Source organism: Mesocricetus auratus, unplaced genomic scaffold, assembly GCF_017639785.1.
Source record: "Mesocricetus auratus isolate SY011 unplaced genomic scaffold, BCM_Maur_2.0 Super-Scaffold_100008, whole genome shotgun sequence".
Lineage (NCBI taxonomy): Eukaryota > Metazoa > Chordata > Mammalia > Rodentia > Cricetidae > Mesocricetus > Mesocricetus auratus.
The window spans coordinates 74833916-74857394 of NW_024429192.1; the positions used below are offsets into that span (position 1 = coordinate 74833916).

General features: G+C 39.7%; 1 protein-coding gene across 5 annotated transcripts in view; it reads left to right on the forward strand.

Moving 5' to 3' along the window:
• Fgd4 (FYVE, RhoGEF and PH domain containing 4) overlaps nucleotides 1-23479 on the forward strand; it is a 170820-nt gene that overhangs the window by 117830 nt on the left and 29511 nt on the right. For all 5 annotated transcript variants that reach the window (XM_040751202.1, XM_040751197.1, XM_040751199.1 and 2 more), the window contains exons 5-7: nucleotides 6145-6234; nucleotides 8341-8486; nucleotides 8908-9064. In XM_040751202.1, the coding sequence (XP_040607136.1) occupies nucleotides 6145-6234; nucleotides 8341-8486; nucleotides 8908-9064 (393 nt within the window). The remainder of the gene's footprint in view (nucleotides 1-6144; nucleotides 6235-8340; nucleotides 8487-8907; nucleotides 9065-23479) is intronic.

The window sequence follows — 23479 nt, forward strand, 5'->3', positions numbered from 1 at the left end:
GTGATTGCTGTGCTCTTGTGGGGAGGCTGGCTTTCCCACGCAGTGGCTGGACTGCCTGGAGACTCAATGCTCTTCCAGTCTCAGCCCACTAAATGCTGCTGGGATGGCATCACAAGCCTCCACACCAGGCTGCAAAAGGAGGTTTTGTTTGTTTTGTTTTGTTTTTTTAAGGAACTAGCTAGTCCAGAGAGATAACTCAGCAGTTCAGAGTATCTGCTGTGCAACCATGAACCAGAGTTTGGATCCCAGCACCCACTAAAAAGGCCTGGCTCCCTGTGCAAAGCTATAACCCCAACTCCAAGGGGAGTGGAGACAGGGGAAACAATGGCTCTTGCTGGCTTTCAGCCTAACTGAGAAAATCAGAGTCCTAGGTTCAGGAAGAAACCCTGCCTCAATGGCATAGGTGGAGAATGGGGGCAAACACTTGGTATTCTCCTGTGCACAGGCACCTGTATCTAATCACACACAAATGCATATGCACTCACAATTACATCCTTTTACCTTAAGGAGGGGTAGTATAGGTGCTTCTTCGTATTATTTACTACATTTTAAAATTATTTAAACTCATAATTATTTGTTAGTTACCTTGAAATGGCAAGTCTGTTATAATTCTCTAGAAGGAAATTGGGTTGTTTATTGAGTCCGTTTTAATTAGCCATTATTGTTTCCAAAGCCTTGCAGTATAAAGGGTTTATCAGTGAAATGCTAAGGGCAGGGCAGAACTTGGATAATTCTGAATTTGCAAATGTTAACAAACTGTAGCTACTTATTTACATATCCTATATTTTTAAAAAATCGGGCTAGGCCCAATATGCCACTGGAACTTCTAAACCTACCAAGACCGGTAAGATTAATTTCCCAGTGTATCTGAGTATTCCATCACAAACACCACAAAAATAAAATAACATATAGCCACTTCCTTATTTGCGCATAAATTTAATTAAGCCCGGTGACGTAAAAGAAAACATCAACTCCAATTAACTTCAGTTTCTTTCTCCCCTACTCATAGAACACAGGTCACTTTTGTAGTGCCCAAATGGGAAGATTTTTCCCAACCAGGATGCAGCAGCCAGCGGCATGGAAAGCCACCAGTGTCCTTGAACTTAGTTACTTCAGATACTAGCTCTGGTTTTCAGGTTGAGGGCTCAGTCAGTCTCCAAGACCTGGTTGCTTCACTTGAATTGCAAACCACAAACTCAAACTGTGCTTCTGGCCAACTGCTGTAAGTGAGTTTATAAGATGCCCTCCTCAAGGTGACTGACTCACTTGAGTGGTTCACAGACCAGGAAGGAAATGCTTCTGCCCACTGGTTTATCGTATGCAGTGTTACAAAAATTAAAGACAGATGCATAAGGCAGGGTGCCAGTCAGGAGGTCAAGCTTGCTTGCTAGAAACTTGCTTGCAGGAAGCTCCCTGTGTTCAGCTACCCAGAAGTTCTCCAAGCTTATTTCTTCTGGTTTGTTAGGAGGTATCATTGAGTAGGGATAGTTGCTAATACACTGGTTGGGAAGCTCACTTCTGCCTGTCTCTTCATGTTTTTGTTGGCATTCTTTCTTTGCTGGTGTAGACAGCACAGGACACCTTCTAAATGAAGAAGTTTGTGATCTACTGTTGGGCAAGGATACATAAGAATTTCTTTTTGGCTAGCTCCAGATCAGAGGCGTGAAGGAGGCTCATTTGTAATCTGCCTTGAAGTATTTTGTTTGTCTCTCTGGTCTGTCTTAGAAACACCGGAAAAAATTTTAATGTATCATAATATATGATAAATATCACAGAGCCCCATCTGGGTAGATATCACATTTTTTCATAAATCTACTAAAAGGTGTGTTTTAAAAAATAATCTTTTAAATTGGAAAGTATTCTTTCCATTAAAATATATAGATTTTATATACCTGATGATTATTAAAATGCTCTTTAAAAGCCTGTGTGAGCTGGAATTCCTCTGGGGGGAAAATGAACTATATATTAAAATGCACCATAGATACAACATTCTGTGTTAAATCAGGTTTTGTTAGCAGACAGTTTGTACCTGTGTTCTTTGCTTATATCAAAGTCTTATTTTTTATTGCACTGAAAGAGGACACTATTTAAACTATATAATAAACAGTTACTTGAAATTCTTTGACTGGAATTCATATAATGACTTTGTAACTGTGCGGCCCAGCCATCTTCGGCTCGGTATTTTTGTTGCATGTACATAGCCTGCAAAGCAAGAATAAAAATTGTCCCTGTTTTATAGCTAAAAAGATGAGTCAAAGACTAGGTTTGCTGACACATGCCTTTAGTCCCAGGACTCTGAAGTCAGAGCAAAGACATCTGTGTGAGTTCATGGCCAACTTGGGATACCTGGCAAGTTCAGGATAGCCACAGCTACAAAGAGAGACTCTCAAAGAGCAAAGGTGAATCAAATTAAGAAAAATAAGCCCATGTTTGACATATAATACAAAATCAGTGATTAAGTGTTAGAAGCTCTTTAGATGTTCTTATCATATGGAGAAACCTAAACCAAAGCTCCATTAGTCCAAAACTCCTCTGTACCACAAGACACCTAATAACTAACTCTAAGTGACTATGCTTGCTGCCAGTGAGCCTAATGAGGAAGCCAGTCTAGGCCAGGTGAGCGAAGCCTTTGGAGGAAAGCCTTTGCTGAGTACTGCTGCCACCTTTGGGTGCTGCAGAGTATGACATGTGTTCACACTTGGCTAAGTTCAGCTCAGAACCTTCACAGCAAAACCTTGCTTGTTCTAAGCATCCTGTTCAAGACCCCACAGTAATGACCTCACTGCCTGTCAATAATAAACAAGGTAACCTGTCAGCATATTTTATGGCCTATGAGAAAGACGATTATAGCAAAATAAATCTGCTGAATTATTTTTTTAAATAATGTCAGGGGCCTGGAGAAATGGCTCAGTGGTTAAAACACTTGCTGAGCAAACAGAGGTCTAGAATTCAGATTCCTCAGAACCCATGAGTGGGTGTGGGGACCACTGACAATCCCAGACTCAGGAAGACAGACACTGGATCCCAGCAGCAAGCTGGATGGGGAGGCTAGCCCTATCAATGTACTTAAGAATTAAGCGTGATGGGAATGTCCTGTGCCTTGATTTTGGTGGTGTTTGCATGCTTATATAAATTTCTCCATACTCCACAAAGGGTGCATTTTACTGTCAGAAGAGTGGGCCTCAGTAGGTCTGACTTGACATGTCATGTTAATGCTAGCCAGCATTTCCTGTGGATATAAAGGATAGTGTGTTTCCGTTTCTTCCTCTAAAGTGTATTTATATGGGTAAAAACAAAGTTGTAGATAGAGTCTTCACACAGCAATATGTAAGGTAAGTAACAGACAAGAGATGTTGGAGTCACAGGACATGGATACTCTTGACTGGCCTGGGCTTGACGTGAGAGCTGCAGAACAGGGTGGCAATGAGGAAAACTTAATGTTTAATGTTTAAAACTTAGTATTTTTAGCCGGGCGGTGGTGGCGCATGCCTTTAATCCCAGGACTCGGGAGGCAGAGGCAGGCGGATCTCTGTGAGTTCGAGGCTGGGCTGGACCGACAGCCTCCAAAACAATACAGAGAAACCCTGTCTCGTAAAAACCAAAAAAAAAAACAAAAACAAAAAACTTAGTATTTTTAAAAGAAATGGACAGATGTACTTCTTGAGTATTTAAACCTATCCACCCACCCACAGATTAAAAGAGGTGATTATTATGACTGTTAGTTTAAAATAATTCGCCAATACTGTTGTTAGCAGAGTATAAAAGATGCAATCGAATGGAAGGACAAATGTTTGGGGACCAGCGCTCAGCTCAGCCTGCAGCTCTCTTATGGGATCTTACGGGAATTTATTCAAATTTAGACAATGTTACCACTTTCACACTTTTTCTTGCTGGGATTCTGCAGGGAAAGCCTCCACGCTAAACACGCTGATGATAATTGCATTACTTGGGCAGCATAATTTGCTTCCCTAATTGAAAGTGGCAAGAATTGGAAGGCAGCCAGTTCTTCACATTCAGGTCTTGCAAAGAGGCTTTTCTCATCCTGAGCCCTTCCAAATCATCCCTCCTCCCTCCCTCCCTCCCTCCCTCCCTCCCTCCTTCCCTCCCTCCCTCCCTCCCTCCCTCTCTGCTGTCAGGTCCTCACCACAGTGTCACCCTGCCGACATAAATGCCCATGTCTTCTTCATCATCGGTTCAGTAGCAGACTCAATCCCAGCTTTTCTTGACTGCTAACAGGACACAACTCGACCACCTGTGAGAATGGCATGCGTATTGAAACGTTAATCTCAGAGTGGAAACTCAAAAATACAGTTTCATCCTGTGAGAAGTTTTAGACATTGTTGCTTAACATCTGAACCAATTTTTGTAACCCAAATCATTGAGATTTACTTTTATCAAGTATTTCCGTGTAGTCAAACCAGCATTTTAAATTTTCATTTTGTAGTTGGAAATATACAGAATAACATGGATTCATACATAAAGCTGCACAGATTATTAAGTTGAAATAATAACATATTTGAGTATATCAAAGAAGGTAGAAAACCTCCACAAACATCGTTGCTATATTTTCCTCTCTAATGTAATAAAATGACGTAAGTTTGAACAGAAAAGGGGCTATACTGCATCTTTTTTGTCAGGTCTTCCTCTGAATTTGGTACAGAGTGATAAGAAGCAAGGGTTTGTGTAGGTCAGGTTAAAGTTTTCTACTATTCCACAGAAACCCTCACTCTTGGAAAGAAATGGGTTTATTGGCTGAAGGGTGAGACATGAGCCGCCATATGTGGCAGAGGGGATGATTCAAAATACAGTAATGAATGAACAAGAACAGAACATTCACTGAGGGGCACTGCTAAGGAGCTGGGAATGTCAGCCTCGAGTAATGTATACCGAATCTATTTCCCGATTTATGTTCTGAAAAATAATAATAAATTTCAGTTTCTTATAATGAAAAAACTTAATATTTTTATTTTACATTTGAGATTTTAATAAAACTATATTCCTTCCCCTTCTTCCTCCTTCCAAACCCTCCTCACTGTCCTTTAATTTCATGGCCTCTTTTTTCACTAATTGTTATTGCATGCATAGATGTACAGGTACATAAATATACATTCCTAGATATGATTTGTTCATGCCTTTTGATGTATGTGTGTTTTCATATATGACCATTCATAGGACTTGGTTGTCCAAATTTCATGGACCCTACCCAGGTAGCTGAAAAGGGATGGTACCAGGATGGGAGAGTTTATAGTTAGAGCATCAGGCAGAGGTTCTTGAAAAATGTAGTCTGACATCTTGTTGAAGTCATAATAAATGCAAAATAGTAGTTATCTGTAGGAGAGCCACTCATTTTATCAGCAATGTTTTACTGAGTGGCTGGGATTTCCAGTGAAGCATGGGAGTTGATTAAAGGAGTTAGAGACCTAACAAGAGAAAAGGTTCCTATCATCATGAAACTAGCAAGGTGATACAAATAAATTCAAAGGTTGAGTAAATATATATTTAAGGAGGAAACAGTACACATTAGATTTAATTAAAGATAACACGAGAGTTGGGTATAATGGGGAACACCTTTAGTCCCAGCACTTGGGAAGTCAGGACAGGCAGATCTCTGTGAGTTCAAGATCAGCGTGATCTACAAAGCTAGTTGTAGGCCAGCCAGGACTGCATGACAAGACTGTGTCTCAAAAGTAAAAAAATAATATGAGAGAGGTGAGAAGAGGCATAACTGAAACAAGATGGAGACAAAAAGTTGTACCTTAGCATCAGACACACAGTGATGATTCTTACTCTTTTCTCTATTAATATTGATGATCACATATTTCACACAATGTATTTTTAAATGCAAAATGTTACTTGCATAGTTAGTAATAAGACATGTGGTATGTCAGAAGCAGGTAAGAGTGAAGACAGTCCTGGGCACTGAGAAAGACAGAATGTTCAGGAGAAAGGGTAACAGCAGTGCTGCCAGCCACAGGCGTCACAGCAGGTCCGTTCAGATCTGATCAGCCCGTCGACTTTTGCTTGGATATTCCTGAAACATTTGGGAAAACTGCTTTGATTGAGCATTCTGATTGGGTGTTTTGTTACTTAAGGAAAATGTCCAGCTTCCTTTTCTTATATGCAAATATCTGTTTGATTTTTTAGGAGACTAATGAGCAGAAACTTCACAAAATAGCCAATGAACTTTTGCTTACAGAAAGAGCTTATGTCAGCCGGCTCAACCTCTTAGACCAGGTAACAGTTTGCAGTTATCTGTCATTCTCCCCTAGGAATCGAAGCATTTCAGGACTCAGTGCAGGCCTGACTGGTATGGGTAGTGAAAGTTACTTGCTTTAAAGAAATGTTCACAGCCTCATCGATAAATTTGTTGAATACAAGATGTTTGCAACTCATAAGAGTGTAGGTTTCTATATATGTCACAGACTGTGTTCTGTAATGTCAAAGATTGTTCTTATTTCTTGACCATTCATTGTATTCTTGGGACTCCGTGTTAACTACTAAAATTTAAGTAGGCGTTGGTGGTTACTTCAGTGACTGGTCTGTCTTGTCTAATGTCACACTGTCATGTCGCAGGTTTTGGAAGTCCATTTGTTCCGTCTTGTATGGAACCTGGCTTAGTCATACAGTCAGTATTTATTTCATACATGGGTTTACTGTACCACATTCTGTACTTTAATTATGGTGCATCCTTGAACATGGTTTCATCCAAACACTTTGGAAGTTTCTAAGTACATCAGAGTCACTGAAAAATGCACTGTGGTTCTATGGTGGTAGGTCACCCACTACGGCAGGTGTCTCTTGTTAAAAGAGAAATCAGCCATTCTCCCTTTACCACCGGTAAATTTGGATTGCATGGAAACACATGGTCCTACACATACCTTATTATTGGTTTCCAGGATCAGCAATATACTGGTTGTATGAATGTTGTGAAGCCACTTTAAAATGTGTTCTGTAAAATAGTGAAGTTATAGATCAGATTATCGGTGTCAAGGAATTTTACTGTGAGACAGAGTCAGCCCCTGTGGAATCCGAGCAAAGATAGCTTTTCTTCCACATGGGAAAAGGAGTCTTGAAATGAGTGAGTGTTCCCATAGTGAAAAGAACTCTTTTCTTCTAGTTGTTATCTTTTTTGTGCCAAATCATTTGACTATTTTTGCTGATGTTATAAATGTCTTAGTGTGTTAGTCATATTAGCACCCCCCCTTAGTCTTTAAGGGGATAAGTTTGCAGTATTTTTTGCAGCAAGATAAATCACTTGGATATGGTGAAGTAACAGACTTTCTTCTGCCTGATTTTAACAAAATAGCAGTGAAGTACTGTAGCTCCAGCAGATTGTAGCTAAAAGTTCAAATGTTTTATTTTGCTAGTTATCTTTGAGGTACATGTTACAATGTACAGAAGATCCCTAAATACACAGATAAATGTTCAAGTTTTTATGTGGTATTACTTATTTAAAAGCAAATTAAAATCTAAGAACTCAAAGGTTTTTGTTGTTGTTTTTGCTCTCTGTGTCCAGAGGTTAAGCATCTGTTCTACTATGGGAACTAAGCTACCTAGACTCCCCTTTCAAGATACATAGAGTGTTAACAGGAAGTGTGAGGTGCCAGCCAACTACCACACCTTAGTTACTTTTTTTGTTGCTGTGATTCAAACCCTGACTAAAACACACTAAGGAGGGAAAGGTTCATTTTGACTCACAGTTCAAGACAAGGGCACAGTCCATCATGTAGGGAAGGTTAAGAGAGCCGGAACTTAAAGAAACTGGTCACGCTGTATTGTAATTAAGAAACAGAGAGAGCAGTCAGTGGTCTGTGCTGATCGCATCCCTCACTCTGATTCCAAGATCCCAGCCAGGGAATGCTACTCTCCACATAGGCAGTTAATGCAGTCAAGATGATTGCCCACAGGCATGCCCAGAGCCTGTTGAGTTGACAATTAGCATAGCCATTGCACACAGTAAGGGTAATGTATAACACTATAGACGTCATTCAAACATAGTACATGAAAGCTATCATACTGTACACATAATAAAATCTTTTCATGCCCCTTAATTATAGCCATAGATGAGAAGTGTAAATAAATCCCTGTCAGTTGGAAGTTCTCTGGAACAGAAAAGCTCTATTAACCATGTACCTTAATATCTTCCTAATTCACATTTAAAATTCTTCAAAATCAAAACATATATTTCCTCCTACATTTTATGGAGTGATTGATTCCTTAAGGCACGAGCTTACCCATTTATTCAACAAGGTGTTCCTTCAAGCCCAGTGCAGGCCTATTATAGTGAAAGTCAGTTCACCAATAAATCTAAAGTAACATTTGCTTTATTCTTTTATTCAGGTATTTTATTGCAAACTATTAGAAGAAGCAAACCGAGGCTCATTTCCTGCAGAGATGGTGAATAAAATCTTTTCTAACATTTCATCAATAAATGCCTTCCACAGTAAATTCCTATTACCAGAACTGGAGAAGCGAATGCAAGAATGGTAAGATGGAGAAGCAGGACTGCTAGGCCTAAGTCATGCATGCACGATGCTACTTTTCAGCTTTTAAAATAGAACAGATGTTCCACATACTGCTACAGTTATTATAGTGCCAAATCTTTACATAAAAATGGCTAGTAGACACTAGGCTACATTCTTGGGTTTCTCATAATGGGCTTTCGAGTCTTTTCTCTGAATGGTGTTCTGACTAGTGAAGACAGAACTCGGGAAAAGTCTGCAACTCTGAGAGTTCTGTAGCCTCTTTCTGAAACTCCTATGCTCCCCTTTGAAAGATATTTCTTGCCAGTGTTAGAGCAAAGTAGATCTAATAGAGCAGATCATATGTAGTGACTACTCTCTCTTCAGGCCTACTGATTTCCTCATTCTATAGGAAATTTTAATGATGTTTCTATATTTAATGCAGGGAAACTACTCCCAGAATTGGAGATATTCTGCAAAAGTTGGCGCCATTCCTTAAGATGTATGGAGAATATGTAAAAGGATTTGATAATGCGGTGGAGCTGGTTAAAAACATGACAGAACGTGTTCCCCAGTTCAAGTCAGTGACCGAAGAGATTCAGGTAATAGGTCACAAGTTAATTTTTTTCTGAGAAGTCATATGATCTTCAGGATCTAAAATTGAGATGAAAGTATTTTCCTGAAAAACTTAGCCAAAATCCATTTTCCTCTAAATTTTGCAAAGATAGTATCTGCCCAATTAGAGCAGTTAGTTATTGAGCACATGCTGCCCACTAAGTCAGAAAACACTCAGTGTGCGTTGCTTTTAAACTTTTTAGTTAAAATATACTTACAGCATTTTTTAATTTAAAATGTACTTACAGCATTTTCCCCCCTCCTCCTATGTCCCTCCATCCCCTCCTATGTCACTCTTTATTCCCTCTCAAATCGATCGCTGCTTCTTTAACTGTCATTGTTACATATATAAATGTATACACACATACACACACATGTGCACTCATACACCATGCATACAAACACACACACATACACACACACACCATACACACACCCCACATGCACCCACACCACACTCATGTACACACACACAGACATGTGCACACACACCACGTACCGCATACATACAAACACACACACACCACATTCACACACACACACACCACATGACCCACACCACACTCATGCATACACACCACACACACACACATCACATGCATACACATCACACACACACACACACATACACACACCCTGATCTGTCCATCAAGTGTTACTTGTGTATGTTTTCAGGGCTGACCACTTGGTACTGAAAAACCAATTATGGAGCTCATCCCTAGGAAAAACCAATTCTTGCTGTCTCAGCGATCATTAATTAGCTATAGTAATTACCTAGAAGTGGTCTCTGTGAAATTACCTTTGTCCACTCTAGCATGTCTGTTGTTCAAGTCTTGTTTAGGTAGGTATGCTGTTGAGGTTTCGTGGATGGAGTATCCTTGTCATTTCTAGGAGACTCAGTCTTCCCGGAGACTTTGGGATCCTCTGGTTTTTAGAGTTATTCCACTCCCTCTTCTGTGATGGTCCCTTAGCTTTAGCTAAGAGACTGTACTGTAGATATGTCCACCAGGCCTGTAATGGTATCCAGCTGCTGCAAAGAGAAACTTCCTTGATCATGGTTGAGAGCTATATTTGTGTATGGTTATAAGGCTAGGTATTCAGGATGTAGTTAGGATTTGGACTGCTTTAGTAAAGTGGCTATAGTATATTCTACTCTAAGATCCACGACAGTAGTAGCCATGAGTATTTGGCTACATTTCCTCCTGTTAATTAGACCTCAGGTCCAATTAGACAGCTGTTGGTTACCATCAAGATGTCATCACCTCTATTGGACCTCTAGGGACATCCAAACAGGCTGGTCATTTTTGTGGATCATAGATATCACACCTGGGTAGGATGATTGGATGCCACCCCACCCATCCGTACCAGATTACATAGCATCTCTGCTACCATGAAGGCTAGTCCACAGTGGGGAAGTCCTTAGGTCAGATCCATCATGACTCCCCTGAGTCCTGTGTCTGAAGTATGTGATATCTTCAGGAATAAGGACCTGCCTACCTCAGATTCTGGAAGGCAAGCAGCAGCAATAGTCCAGAAAGTTTGGGAGTTTCTTGGACTCCTCTAACCAACCACTCAAAAGGAGGTTTCTCACTGAAAGCTTTGTTAAGTGGAGTGTGACTCTTTCAGGGAGCAGTATCACTCTATGTCACAACTTCATTAAAACCATACACATATATGATACATGTTTGTATTATATGTAGTTTTAGGAAAATATAATTCCTTGTGTGTTTTTAAAACATCCTTAGTGTTATTTCTCTGTCCTCTCCATTTCTGTTAGTATCCTTCCACTCTCTCCAAATTGAAGTCCTCCCTGCCATTTTCCCTTTTCTCCCCTCATATCATCTCCATCCTGCTATCCCCCTCTCTGAGCTTCATGGTCCCGTTTACCTTCCTGATTTCTTCAGTTATTCCAGGTTATGAGCTCACATGTGAAGATGTGGAGCTAGGAACCACAAGTGAGAGAAAACTTGTTGTGTGTCTCTTCTGGGTCTGGGTTACATCACACTATATACTACTTTATAATTCCAGCCGTTTACCTACAAATTTCCTTATCCTTTATAACTGAATGGTATTCCATTGTGTAGCTGTGCCGACATTCTTATTATCCATTCATCAGTTGAAGAACATTTAAATTGTGTCTATTTCCTGGTTATGGTGACTAGAATGGCAGTGAATACAGCTGGGCAGGTATGTGTGGAGTAGGATATTGAGTCGCTTGGGCACGTGTCAAGGAGTGCTATAGCTGGGTCATATGGTAGATTGATTGATTGATTGATTGATTGATTGATTGATTGATTGATTGATTGCAATTCTCCACACTGATTTCCAGAGTGGCTGCAGCAGTGTGCAGTCCACCAATAGTGAATGTGGGTGCCCATTTCCCTACATCTTCTCTAGCTTTTGTGGTTCATTACTGTGTTGATCTGAGACATCCTGCCTGCTCATTTTCATAATTGCTAGGGATGATGAACATTGTTTGAGATGTTTCTTTGCTGTTTTTATTTCTTCTTTTGAGAATGCTGTTCACATCCCAGAACTGTTACTGGGTGAGTCAATTGTTTTCCTGTTTTCATAATCTTAATATTAGCCCTTTATCAGGTGAATACTCAGCAAGGATTACCTACCACTCATGGACTCCCTTGTCATCTCATTGTTTCCTTAGCTTCACAAAAGCTTCTTAATTTTATGAAGGTCCAATCTGTCAAGTCTTGGCCTTAATCCATGATAAACATACATAGAAAAAATCCTCAATAAAATACTTATGAATGAATTTATGCATTTATCAAAAAGATTATTCACTGTCATCAAGTTGGTTTTGTGTCAGAGATACAAGAATGTGACAACATAGTTGCATCAATAAATTTAATGAGCCATATAAATGGACTTAAAGACAAAAATCACATGATCATCTACCTTGATAAAAGTCCTAGATAGAGTAGGACTAGAGGAAATAGATACCATCATAATAAAGGCTACATATGACAAACTCACAGCTAACATCCTCCTAAATTGAAAAACAACCTTGAAGCAATCCCATAAAAATTGGTGACAAGACTCAGCTCTCCATTCTCCCTACTCCTTTTCAATGTACTACTCAAAGTATTATCTGGAGGAATAAGACAAGAAACAGAAACTAATTATATTATCCCTATTTATAGATGATTTGTTATGGTTATATGTAAGAAATCTGAAAAATTCCACCAGAAAACATAGAGAATCAACCAACAATCTCAACAAAGTGGTAGGAATCAAAATCAACTTATAAATATTAATAGCCTTTCTATATAACAACAACAATATGCTGAGAAGAAGATTATGGACGTGCTCCTAGTCACAATGCCCTCAAATACAATTAAATCCCTAGAAACAAACTTCACCAAAGAGGCAAAAGACCTCCACAATTAAAACTTGAAATCTCTAAAGAAAGAGATTGAGAAACACACCAGATAACAGAAAAACCTTCCATGCTTATGGGAGGTAGAATTAATATTTTGAAGATGACCATCCTACCAAAAACAGTTTGCAGATTCAGTACAATTCCTGCAACATTTTTCACCAAAACACAACTAAATTCTGAAATTCATATGGAACCACAAAAGATCCCATATGGCTGAAGCAATCCTGAACAAAAAGAACAAATGAGAAGGAATTACAAGATATACTGCAGAGCTATAGTAATAAAAACAATATGGTACTGGCAAAAACAGGCTTTCTAAATAAAATAGAAGACCCAAAAACAAGCATACATATGTATACCAATCTAATATTTGACAAAGATGACCTGCCCCCAAAAAATCCACTGGAGGAAATACAGCATCTTCAATAAATGGTACTGGGAAAATGAATATCCACGTGTATAAGAATGAAATTAAGACTCCTGTCTATCACCCTGCATAAAAATCATTAACTTGAAATGAATCAGAGACCGCAGTGTGAAGCATGATTCTGAAACTCTAAAAGAAACATGAGTAATACCCTAGAAGGTATAGATGTAAAAAGGGACATTCTGAGTAGGACTGTTTGCTTTTGAAACTAGCAAAGGTTAACCTTTTAGAGTCTGTCTTAGTCACTGTTCTGTTGCTAGGAAGAGACTCCATGACCAAAGCAGCTCTTATAAAAGAAAGCATTCAAATGGGGGCTTGCTTAGAGTTTCAAGGTTTAGTCCATTGTCATCATGGCAGGGAGCATGATACCCGGAATGAAGCTGAGAACTGCATCCTGATCTGCAGGCTAAGACAGAGACAGAGATGAGACAGAAAGAGACAGAAAGAGAAACAGACAGACAGAGAGAGACACTAGGCTTGACATAGGCTTTTGAAACTTCAAAGCCCACCCCCATTAACACACTTCCTCCAACAAGGCCACACCTCCTAATCCTTCTAGTCATTTAAAACAGTTCCACTCCCTGGCCACCAAACATTCGCATATATGAGCCTCTGGAGGCCATTCCCATTCAGACCACCAAATCCCACTCCCTGGCCCCCATGGGCTTGTAGCCATACCACAATGCAAAAATGCATTCAGTTCAGCTTCAAAAGTCCCCAGAGTCTATCACAGTCTCAACACTGTTTAAAAGTCCAAAGTCTCTTCTGTTACTCATGGCAATCTCTTAACTGTATCCCACTGTAAAATCAAAGTCAAAAAGCTGGTCACATACTTGCAATGTTCCATGACACAGAATATACATTACCATTCCAAAGGGGAGGGAAAGGAGCACAGTGGGGAAATACTGGACTGAAGCAAGACCTAAAGCCAGCAGGGAAAACTCCACATTCTGTATCTCCATGTCTGATATCAAAGTGTTCCTCAGAACCCCAACTCCTTTCAGATTTGTTGATGGCAACACTCTTCTCTCTCGTGGGCTGGTTCCACACCAGATCTGCAGCTTTCTTTAGTAGGTATCCCATGACTCTGACATCTCCAACATCATGGGGTCAACAGCACAATTCAGGCTTCACTTTCACATTGTCCTCATTTCCCTTGCTTAGCCATGGAGAAAGAGTCCATAGCCCGTCTCTGATATCCTTGACTGTAAAACCAGAGACACATGACCCAGACTTCCAAGTTCTACTGCTTGCTGGGGCTGAAGCATGGTCACCGCTTTCATTTACATTTGCATCAGCTTTCTGTTATTGATGGTTACCTTCCCTGCCTAAAATTCCATTTCATTACTTTTTATAAGTTATACACATAGTTGGGTGGGGTCCTGCCCTGAGGTCAACCCTCCCCATTTAGCATCAGGCTTTTCTTTAAACCTCTTATCTCCTTTAGCAATGGACTTAGCTCAATTACACTTCCTGGTGCTCATTTTCTCCTTAAACTGTACATTTTGTATTTCTCATTGTCCAGCTTGCTTTTTTCATTATAAATCTGCATAAGAGTGATTATTAATAACCATACAACAGAGTCAATACTAGATTATCTTAAAACCTTCTCTGCTTTATAATTAATCCAAAACTCTTCAATTTAGCCTCAGGCAGATTCTTAGGACAAGGGCAAAAAATAAACAACCACATTCTTTCCCAAATTGTCACAAAAATGATCTCTAGGCCACTTACTAATATTCTGTTTGGAAACTTCATGAGCTGTGTCCACACTACTGTCATGACAACTATCCATGCTCCTTCTAGGAGAACCTGACCCACTTAAAGCATCCAAGCACTTTTCTAGTCCACAGTTTCAAGGTCTTCCATGTTCCTCCAACATACAGCATGGTCATACCTGTCACAGCAGTATACTACTCCCTGATACCAACTTCTGTCTTAGCCACTGTTCTATTGCTGAGAACAGACACCATGACCAATTCAACTCTTATAAAAGAAGGCATTTAATTGAGGGCTTGCTAACAGTTTCGGAGATTAAATCCATTATCATCATGGCAGGGAACATAACAGCAATCATGGCAAACATAGTGCTTGAAAGTAGTTGAGAGCTGCCTCCTGATCTATAGGCAGAGGTAGAGAGACAATGGGCTTAGCAAGAGCTTTTGAAATCTCAAAGCCCAACCCTGGTGCTATACCTGCAATGAAGCCATACATAATCCTTCTAATCATTTCAAATGGCACCACTCATATAAGAGCCTATGGGGGCCATCCTCATTCAAACCACCACATTCGAAAGTCGTGGGATGCCTATTAAGGAAAGCTGCAGATCTGGTGCATGAGAGAGAAGTGTGTTGCCATCAACAAATCTGAAAGGAGTGGAACCAGCCCATGAGAGAGAAAAGTGTTGCCATCAACAAATCTGAAAGGAGTTGGGGTTCTGAGGAACACTTTGATATCAGACATGGAGATACAGAATGTGGAGTTTTCCCTGCTGGCTTTAGGTCTTGCTTCAGTCCAGTATTTCCCCACTGTGCTCCTTTCCCTCCCCTTTGGAATGGTAATGTATATTCTGTGTCATGGAACATTGCAAGTATGTGACCGGCTTTTTGACTTTGATTTTACAGTGGGATACAGTTAAGAGATTGCCATGAGTAACAGAAGAGACTTTGGACTTTTAAACAGTGTTGAGACTGTGATAGACTCTGGGGACTTTTGAAGCTGAACTGAATGCATTTTTGCATTGTGGTATGGCTACAAGCCCATGGGGGCCAGGGAGTGGGATGTGGTGATCTGAATGAGAATGGCCTCCAGAGGCTCATATATGTGAATGTTTGGTGGCCAGGGAGTGGAACTGTTTTAAATGACTAGAAGGATTAGGAGGTGTGGCCTTGTTGGAGGAAGTGTGTTAATGGGGGTGGGCTTTGAAGTTTCAAAAGCCTATGCCAAGCCTAGTGTCTCTCTCTCTGCCTGCAGATCAGGGTGTAGCTCTCAACTGCTTCTCCAGCACCATACCTGCCATGCCGGCTGTCATGCTCCCTGCCATGATGATAATGGACTAACCCTGGAAACTGTAAGCCAGCCCCCATTTAAATGCTGTTTTTCACTAGAGTGGCCTTGGTCACTGTGTCTCCTCACAGCAATAGAACAGTGACTAAGACATAAGTTTATCACATGTGGTGGGCCTATGCGTGGAATTCTAGCACTTAGGAGGCTGAGAAGCAGAATGGCAAGTTTGAAGCCAGTCTTGGCTACCTAATAAGATGGAGTCTCTTTATAACTGCATCTGGGTTTGCCTCCATTTTGCCAAACCTGTATGAAAAATGTTAATAATGTCATAAGCATTTGTTAATTCTCCAGTTGGTTTTCAAATTTGTCAATAAATAACTCTTTGAATACATGAAATAGAATTCTATACATCACATAATATTTTTGTGACTAGAATCCTATGGCTCTTGACTTCTACATTTTATGTTATATGAATAGATTTTATGGCACTATTTTGATTCCTTTTATTTTTAAATAATTTTGAACATTTTTATTGATTGCTGTTAGGATACCATGCATCTTAATTTATTCTATCCAGCTTCAGGTTATGCTAACATCAATCTTAGTGATTTCTTACTTGATTTCTGCATAGATTTCTTCCCTCCTCTGTGCTCTCTTCTTTTTGTGTCATTTACACTGTCTGGGGAAGCTTTCTATTGCTGTGATAAGACACCATGACCACGAAGAGCTCACAGCTCTCAGGTGACTTCCCATCACTGATGGAAGTGAAGACAGGAACTCAGAAAGGAAGAACACACAAACAGGAACTCAAGCAGAAGCCACCGAGGAACCCTGTTGACTAACTTGTTCTCCATGTCACTCTGCCTACTTTCTTTTTTTTTAAACTATTTATTAATTTTATTTTATTTGCTCTGCCTGCTTTATTATACATTTCAGGACCAACTGCCCAGGGGTGTCACCATCCACCATAGGCTGAACCCTTCAAGCCCTCCCACACGAGTCATTAAGAAAATACCTTACAGACTTGTCCACAGGCAGATCTACTGGGGGCTTTTCTTAGTTGTGGTTGCCTCTTCTTAAATATCTATATATCTATAACTTGTGTCAAGTTGGTCAAAAAAAAAAACAGGACAGTATCTCAAACCACAATTTTATGTGCTTATTTTATTATAACCCAATACTATAGCACTATAATTATTTTGTACAGTGTTCCATATTTTTTAAGTTAATATAATATAATATTAAGAGAATATACTAATTGTAAATATATATCTTTATTATTTATTTAATTTTATAAGCTTTATTATGAAAAATACTTGTAAGTAAAATAAATTCCACACATCAAAATTAACCAAACCCAGAGTCTATAAATCTCAGTGAACTTCAGTACATTTAGAATAGCCATTATGAAGTTGTGAAGCTTGAAGTTTTCTCTTGGTTTCTTTTTTTTTTTTTTTTTTTTGATTACTTGGGTCAAGGATTTGTCAATTTTTGTACCTTTCTCAAAAAACAATCTCTTAGGTTTGCTGCTCCTTTGTATTCTTTTCTTTGTTTTATCTCATTGATTTCTGTTCTGATTTTTATTATTTTTTGCCATGGACTTGGTTTGGCTTTAGTTTGTTCCTGCTTTACCAACTTTTTGATTTGCATCATTAAGCCATTAATGTGTGCTGGTGAAGGCATATTGTCCTGGTTGTTACTTGTTGTGTTTGTATACTGGTGTCCAGACATCAGAGATGAAGATGATTGCAGTGACTCTGCGTGCTCTTGTCTTTGTTGGGCGGTGTTCAATTCCTTGGTTTCTGTTCCCTTTTCTGGATCTTAGAAAAGTGTGGTGGCTGTGGGTTCCCTGGTAGAGAGCCCTTCTACAGGTCAGTATGTGACAGAGGGGAGTAGGGCTGGCCTAGGAGAAAAGTCTGAGGGATTGAGGGGATCCACACCAAGAGGCAGGTCCCCAGGAAGCTGAAAGTGTGGCGAGAGGAGTAGTGCCTGAAAGTAGGTTACAGTAAGGCAGAGGATCATCTGGAGAGGCAGGGATGAAAGGGCTATTAGGACTCTAGGTCTGAGCTGAGAGTTGGGGTCTCCAGTGAATGGAGTTGAGATGGAAGGAGGGGCAGCTGCAAACATGTTGTTACGGGGCTAGGGGTGGTCCTGAAGAGACGGTAGTGGAGGATAGGAAGGAGGTTAAAATCATTCCCTCTGTACAGTTCTTTTACCATCAAGTGAAACCTCGAGTGTCAGAAATGAATTACAGGGCTGGAGAGATGACTCTGAGGTTAAGAACACTGGCTGCTCTTGCAGAGGTTCTGAGTTCAATTCCCAGCAACTACATGGTGACTCACAACCATCTGTAATGAGATCTGGTGCCCTCATCTGATGTGTCATTTATATGCAGACAGAACACTGCATACATAATAAATAAATAAATCTTTTAACCAAAAAAATGAGTTATATATAGTTAGTTATTGACCAAAGGGTTCCCAGGGATAAGTAAGATTGTTATACTTACTTATCTCATTGAATACAAAGTTGAGCTGGTGTATAACTAGATCCTTCACCCCTACAAACTAGTGTTCATGGTGCTGTAAGTCACACTGCATGCCACCAGAGGAGAAAAGTTAAACAACCCAACTACCAACCCTGCAATTTATAACCATGACTTACCTACATCATACCCTCTCTATTGGATTTAAGGCCCACTCCATGAGATGGAAACCCTGCCTTAAACTGCTTGGGTGACTGACCACACATGGGACTAGATAGGTCATGGGCCTAGGAGAAAACCAAATACTATTCTTATGCTAAGGGAACATAGCAATAAAATGACTCCTGATGGCATAAATAATTGCCTTGCTTGGCCAACACCAGAGAAACTTCTCTTGCTGTAGATGGGATCTAAACCCAAAAACCCAAAAGACCTTGCAACAAATAGTCCTAAGTGGAAAGTCATCATCACACTTCTTACCTCAGGGTTCAGGGACCTTTGTGGAAGAGGAGGGGGAAAGATTGTAAGATCCAGAGGGATGGATGACATGAAGGAAACAGTGTCTCCGAGGCACAGCAGCACTGACATATGAGCTCACACAGACTGTGGTGGTGGTGGTGGTGGTGGTGTGTGTGTGTGTGTGTGTGTGTGAGAGAGAGAGAGAGAGAGAGAGAGAGAGAGAGAGAGAGAGAGAGAGAGAGAGAGAGAGCCTCTAATATTCCAGAAATGAGGGGAAATAAATCATTTGTCTTTGGGGGTCAGAATTATTGTTTCCAGCCTGCGTATTTTTTAAATGTGTTTTTTAACAGATGAATAATATTTCATTGTATAAACATACCACTCTTACTATTCGTTCATCAGTTGATAGACACACAGGCTGTAATGAGCACGTATCTCTGTTGTAAGATGTGAGCCCTTTGGGGTCATGCCAAAGAGTGGTATAGCTGGATCATGTTGTAGGTCTGTTCTGGGGTACATTTACCTTCTACTGGTTCCTATGGTAGCTGCAGTATTTTCACTTGTCCAGTAATGAAAGTTTCCCACTCTTCCCTCATCGCGCAAACCATTTGTCACCATTTATTTTTGAATCTTAGTCATTTAGACTAGAATAAGAGGAAATATCAAGGTAGCTTTGATTCTCATTTCTCTGATGGCTAGAATGTTGAACTTTTTGTTTGTTTGTTAGTCTTTCTCAGCCTTTTGAATTTCATCTTTTGACGGGCATTGGTGGCTCACGCCTTTAATCCCAGCACTCAGGAGGCAGAAGCAGGTGGATCTCTGTGAGTTCAAGGCCAGCCTAGTCTACAGATCAAGTTCCAGGACAGGCTCCAAAGCCACAGACAAACCCTGTCTCGGAGAAAAAAAAAAGTGAAATCTCTTTTTAGTTTCCTGTCCCATTTTTAATTGTGTTGTTTGCTTTAGATGTTTAGTCGAGATTAGCAGATGTAAATATTTTCTCCAATCCTGCAGGCTGCCTCTTCAGTTGAATGATGGTGTCTTTGCTGTGCAGAAGCCTTTCAGTTTCTGAGATTCCACTTATTGATTGTTGATCTTAATGCCTATGCTGTGCAGGTCCTGCTCAGAAGACCCTTTGCTGTGCCAATGAGTTCAAGCAAAATCCCTATTTTCTCCTCTGCAGATCAAGGTTTCAGGTCTTACATTTATGTCCCTGATCCATGTGGAGCTGAGTTTTCTGCAGGTTGAGGGTCACATGTAATCAACTTGAAAAACACGAGTTTTTGAAGATGCTGGTTTTTTTAATGTGTATTGTTGACGTCTTTTTTAAGATTCAGGTGACTGAAGGAATGTGGGTTTATAAGTGAGTTCACAATATACTCTATTGATCAATGATTCTGTTTTTATGCCAATGCCATGCTCCTTTTATTATTACAATTCTGAAGTATAGCTTGAAATCTAGAATGGTTAGGTCTCCAGCAGATTTTATTGTAGGCAGAAGTTTCTGTCCCTCAAACCACTATCAAGTAACCACACAGAGGCTTAATATTAATTATAAATGCTTGGCCGATATCTCAGGCTTGTTACTAGCTAATTCCTACATTTCCAGTTAATTCATATTTTCTGTATCTTCTATATTTTTTTGTTGAGCTGTACATTTTGTTCCCAATCCTCTTACCTCCTCTCCTCTCCTCTTCCACCCTCACCCTGTCCTTTGCTTTATGTCTGATATCTACTTATGAGTGAATACACACTGTGTTTTTCTTTCTGGTCTAGGTTACCTCACTCAGGATGGGTTTTTCTTGTTCAGTCCATTTGCCTGCAAATTTCAAGATGTCATTGTTTTTTTTTAACCATTGAGTAGTACTCCATTGTGTAAATGTACCACATCTTCCTTATCCATTCTTCAGTTGAGGAGCATCTAGGTTGTTTCCAGGTTCTGACTATTACAGATAATGCTGCTATGAACATAATTGAGCAAATGTCCTTGTGGTGTAAGTGTGCATCCTGAGTATATGTCCAACAGTGATATTGCTGGGTCTTGAGGTATATTGATTCCCAATTTTCTGAGAAACTTCCATATTGTTTTCCAAAGTGGCTGTACAAGTTTGCACTCCACCAGCAATGGAGGCATGTTCTCCTTGCTCCATATCCTCTCCAGCATAAGCTGTCATCAGAGTTTTTCATCTTGGTCATTCTGACAGGTATAAGATTTTGATTTGCAGGGCTGGAGAGATGGCTCAGAGGTTAAGAGCACTGGCTTCTCTTCCAGAGGTCCTGAGTTCAATTCCCGGCAACCACATGGTGGCTCACAACCATCTGTAATGAGACCTGGCACCCTCTTCTGTCCTGTAGGCAGAACACTGTAAACATAAATAAATAAATCTAAAAAAACCCACAATATTAAATATTTAAAAAAAGATCTTGATTTGCATTTCTCTGATGACTAAGGATGTTGAGCATTTTCTTAAGTGTCTTTCTGCCATTTGAGAGTCCTCTGTTGAGAACTCTCTGTTTAGATCTGTACCCCATTTTTATTGGATTATTTGATCTTTTGATATCTAGTTTCTTGAATTCTTTGTATATTTTGGAGAACAGCCCTCTGTCAGATGTGGGGGTTGATGAAGATCTTTTCCCATTCTGTAGGCTGTTCTTTTGTCTTGTTGATCGTGTCCTTTGCTTTACAGAAGCTTTTCAGTTTCAGGAGGTCCCATTTATTCATTGTTGCTCTCAGTGTCTGTGCTAGTGGTGTTATGTTTAGGAAATTGGCTCCTGTGCCAGTGCATTTGTTGGGGAAGTCTTATGCTAATAAAGCACTGTCTGGCCAATAGGAATCTAGATAGGTGGGGCTAGGAATCCAGGAGGATGCTGGGAAGGAGAAACACAGGAGAGTTCGAGATGTAACGCCATTGGGGTAGGAAGCCCGGAAACCTCTCCGGTAAGAGACATACTTAGATTAACAATTATGGGGTAATTACTTAAGTCAGAGCTAGCCAGTAAGAAACAAGCAAGGCCAACAGCTTCATAATTAATACAGCGTCTTGTGTGTTATTTGGGGTCTACAACGCGGCAGAGCCCAGGCGACTGGCGGGTGATAAACCAAAGCGGCTAGCAAAGAAAAAGCTTCTCTTAACAGCATTCAAGGCTCTTCCCCACTTTTCTCTTCTTTGAAGCTCAGTGTGGTTTTATGTTGAGGCCTTTGATCCAGTTGAAGATGCTTTCTTTTTTTTCATTGTATAATTTTAGCTTCTTTGTCAAAAATCAGTTGTTCATAGGTGTGTGGGTTGATATCAGTGTCTTCAATACTGTTCCATTGATTCAGGTGTCTGTTTTTATGCCAATACCAAACTGTTTTAATTACTATAGCTCTATAGTAGAGCCTGAAGTCAGGGATGGTGATGCCTCCAGAAATTCCTTTATTGTACAGGACTTTTTGGATGTCATGCATTTTTTGTTTTTCCATCTGAAGTTGAGTATTGTCCTTTCAAGGTCTGTGATTTTGGTGGGGATTACATTGAATCTGTAGTTGGTTGCTTTTGGTAAAATTGCCATTTTATTATGTTAATCCTACCTTTCAATAGCTTAGGGATCTTTCCATTTTCTGATATCTTCTTCAATTTCTTTCTTTAGGAACTTAAAGTTCTTGTCATACAGGTCTTTCCCTTGTTTGGTTAGAGTTACCACAAGATAGTTTGTGTTATTTGTGACTATTGTGAAAGGTGATATTTCTTTGATTTCTGTCTCAGCCTGTTTATCATTTATATATAGGAGGATTTTTTTTTAGCTAATCTTGTATCTTGCTACATTACTGAAGATGTTGATCAGCTGTAGGAGTTCTCTGGTAGAATTTTGGGGATCACTTATGTATACTATCATATCATCAGCAAACAGCAAAAGTTTAACTTCATTTCCAATTTTAATCCCATTGATCTCCTTTTGTTGTCTTATTGCTCTAGGTAGAACTTTGAGTACAATGTTGAATAGATATGGAGAGGATAGCCTTGTCTTGTTCCTGATTTCAGTAGGATCTCTTTGAGTTTCTCTCTATTTAGTTTGATGTTGGCTTGCTGTATATTGCCTTTATTATGTTTAGGTATGTTCCTTGTATCCCTACTTTCTCCATGACCTTTATCATGAATAGGTGTTGGATTTTTTCAAAGGATTTTTTCAGCATCTAGTGAGATGATCATGTGGGTTTTTTTTCTTTGTTTATATGGTGGATTATGTTGGAAGATTATCATATGTTGAACCATCTCTGGGATGAATCCTACTTTGTTATGGTAGATGATTTTTCTAATGTTAGATTTGGTTTGCTAGTATTTTATTGAGTATTTTTGCACCAATGTTCATGAGTGAAATTGGTTTTATAATTATCCTAGTTGAGTCTTTGTGTGGTTTGCTTATCAGGGTAACTGTACCTCATAGAAAGAGTTTAACAATGTTCCTTCTGTTTCTTTTGGTGTAGAACATTTGAGGAGTATTGGTATTGGCTATTGGTATTAGCTCTTCTATGAAGTTCTGGTAGAATTCTGTTTCGAAACCATCTGACCCTGGGCTTTTGTTGTTGTTGTTGTTTGGAAGACTTTTGATTACTGTTTCTATTTCCATAGGGGTTACATGTCTACTTAATT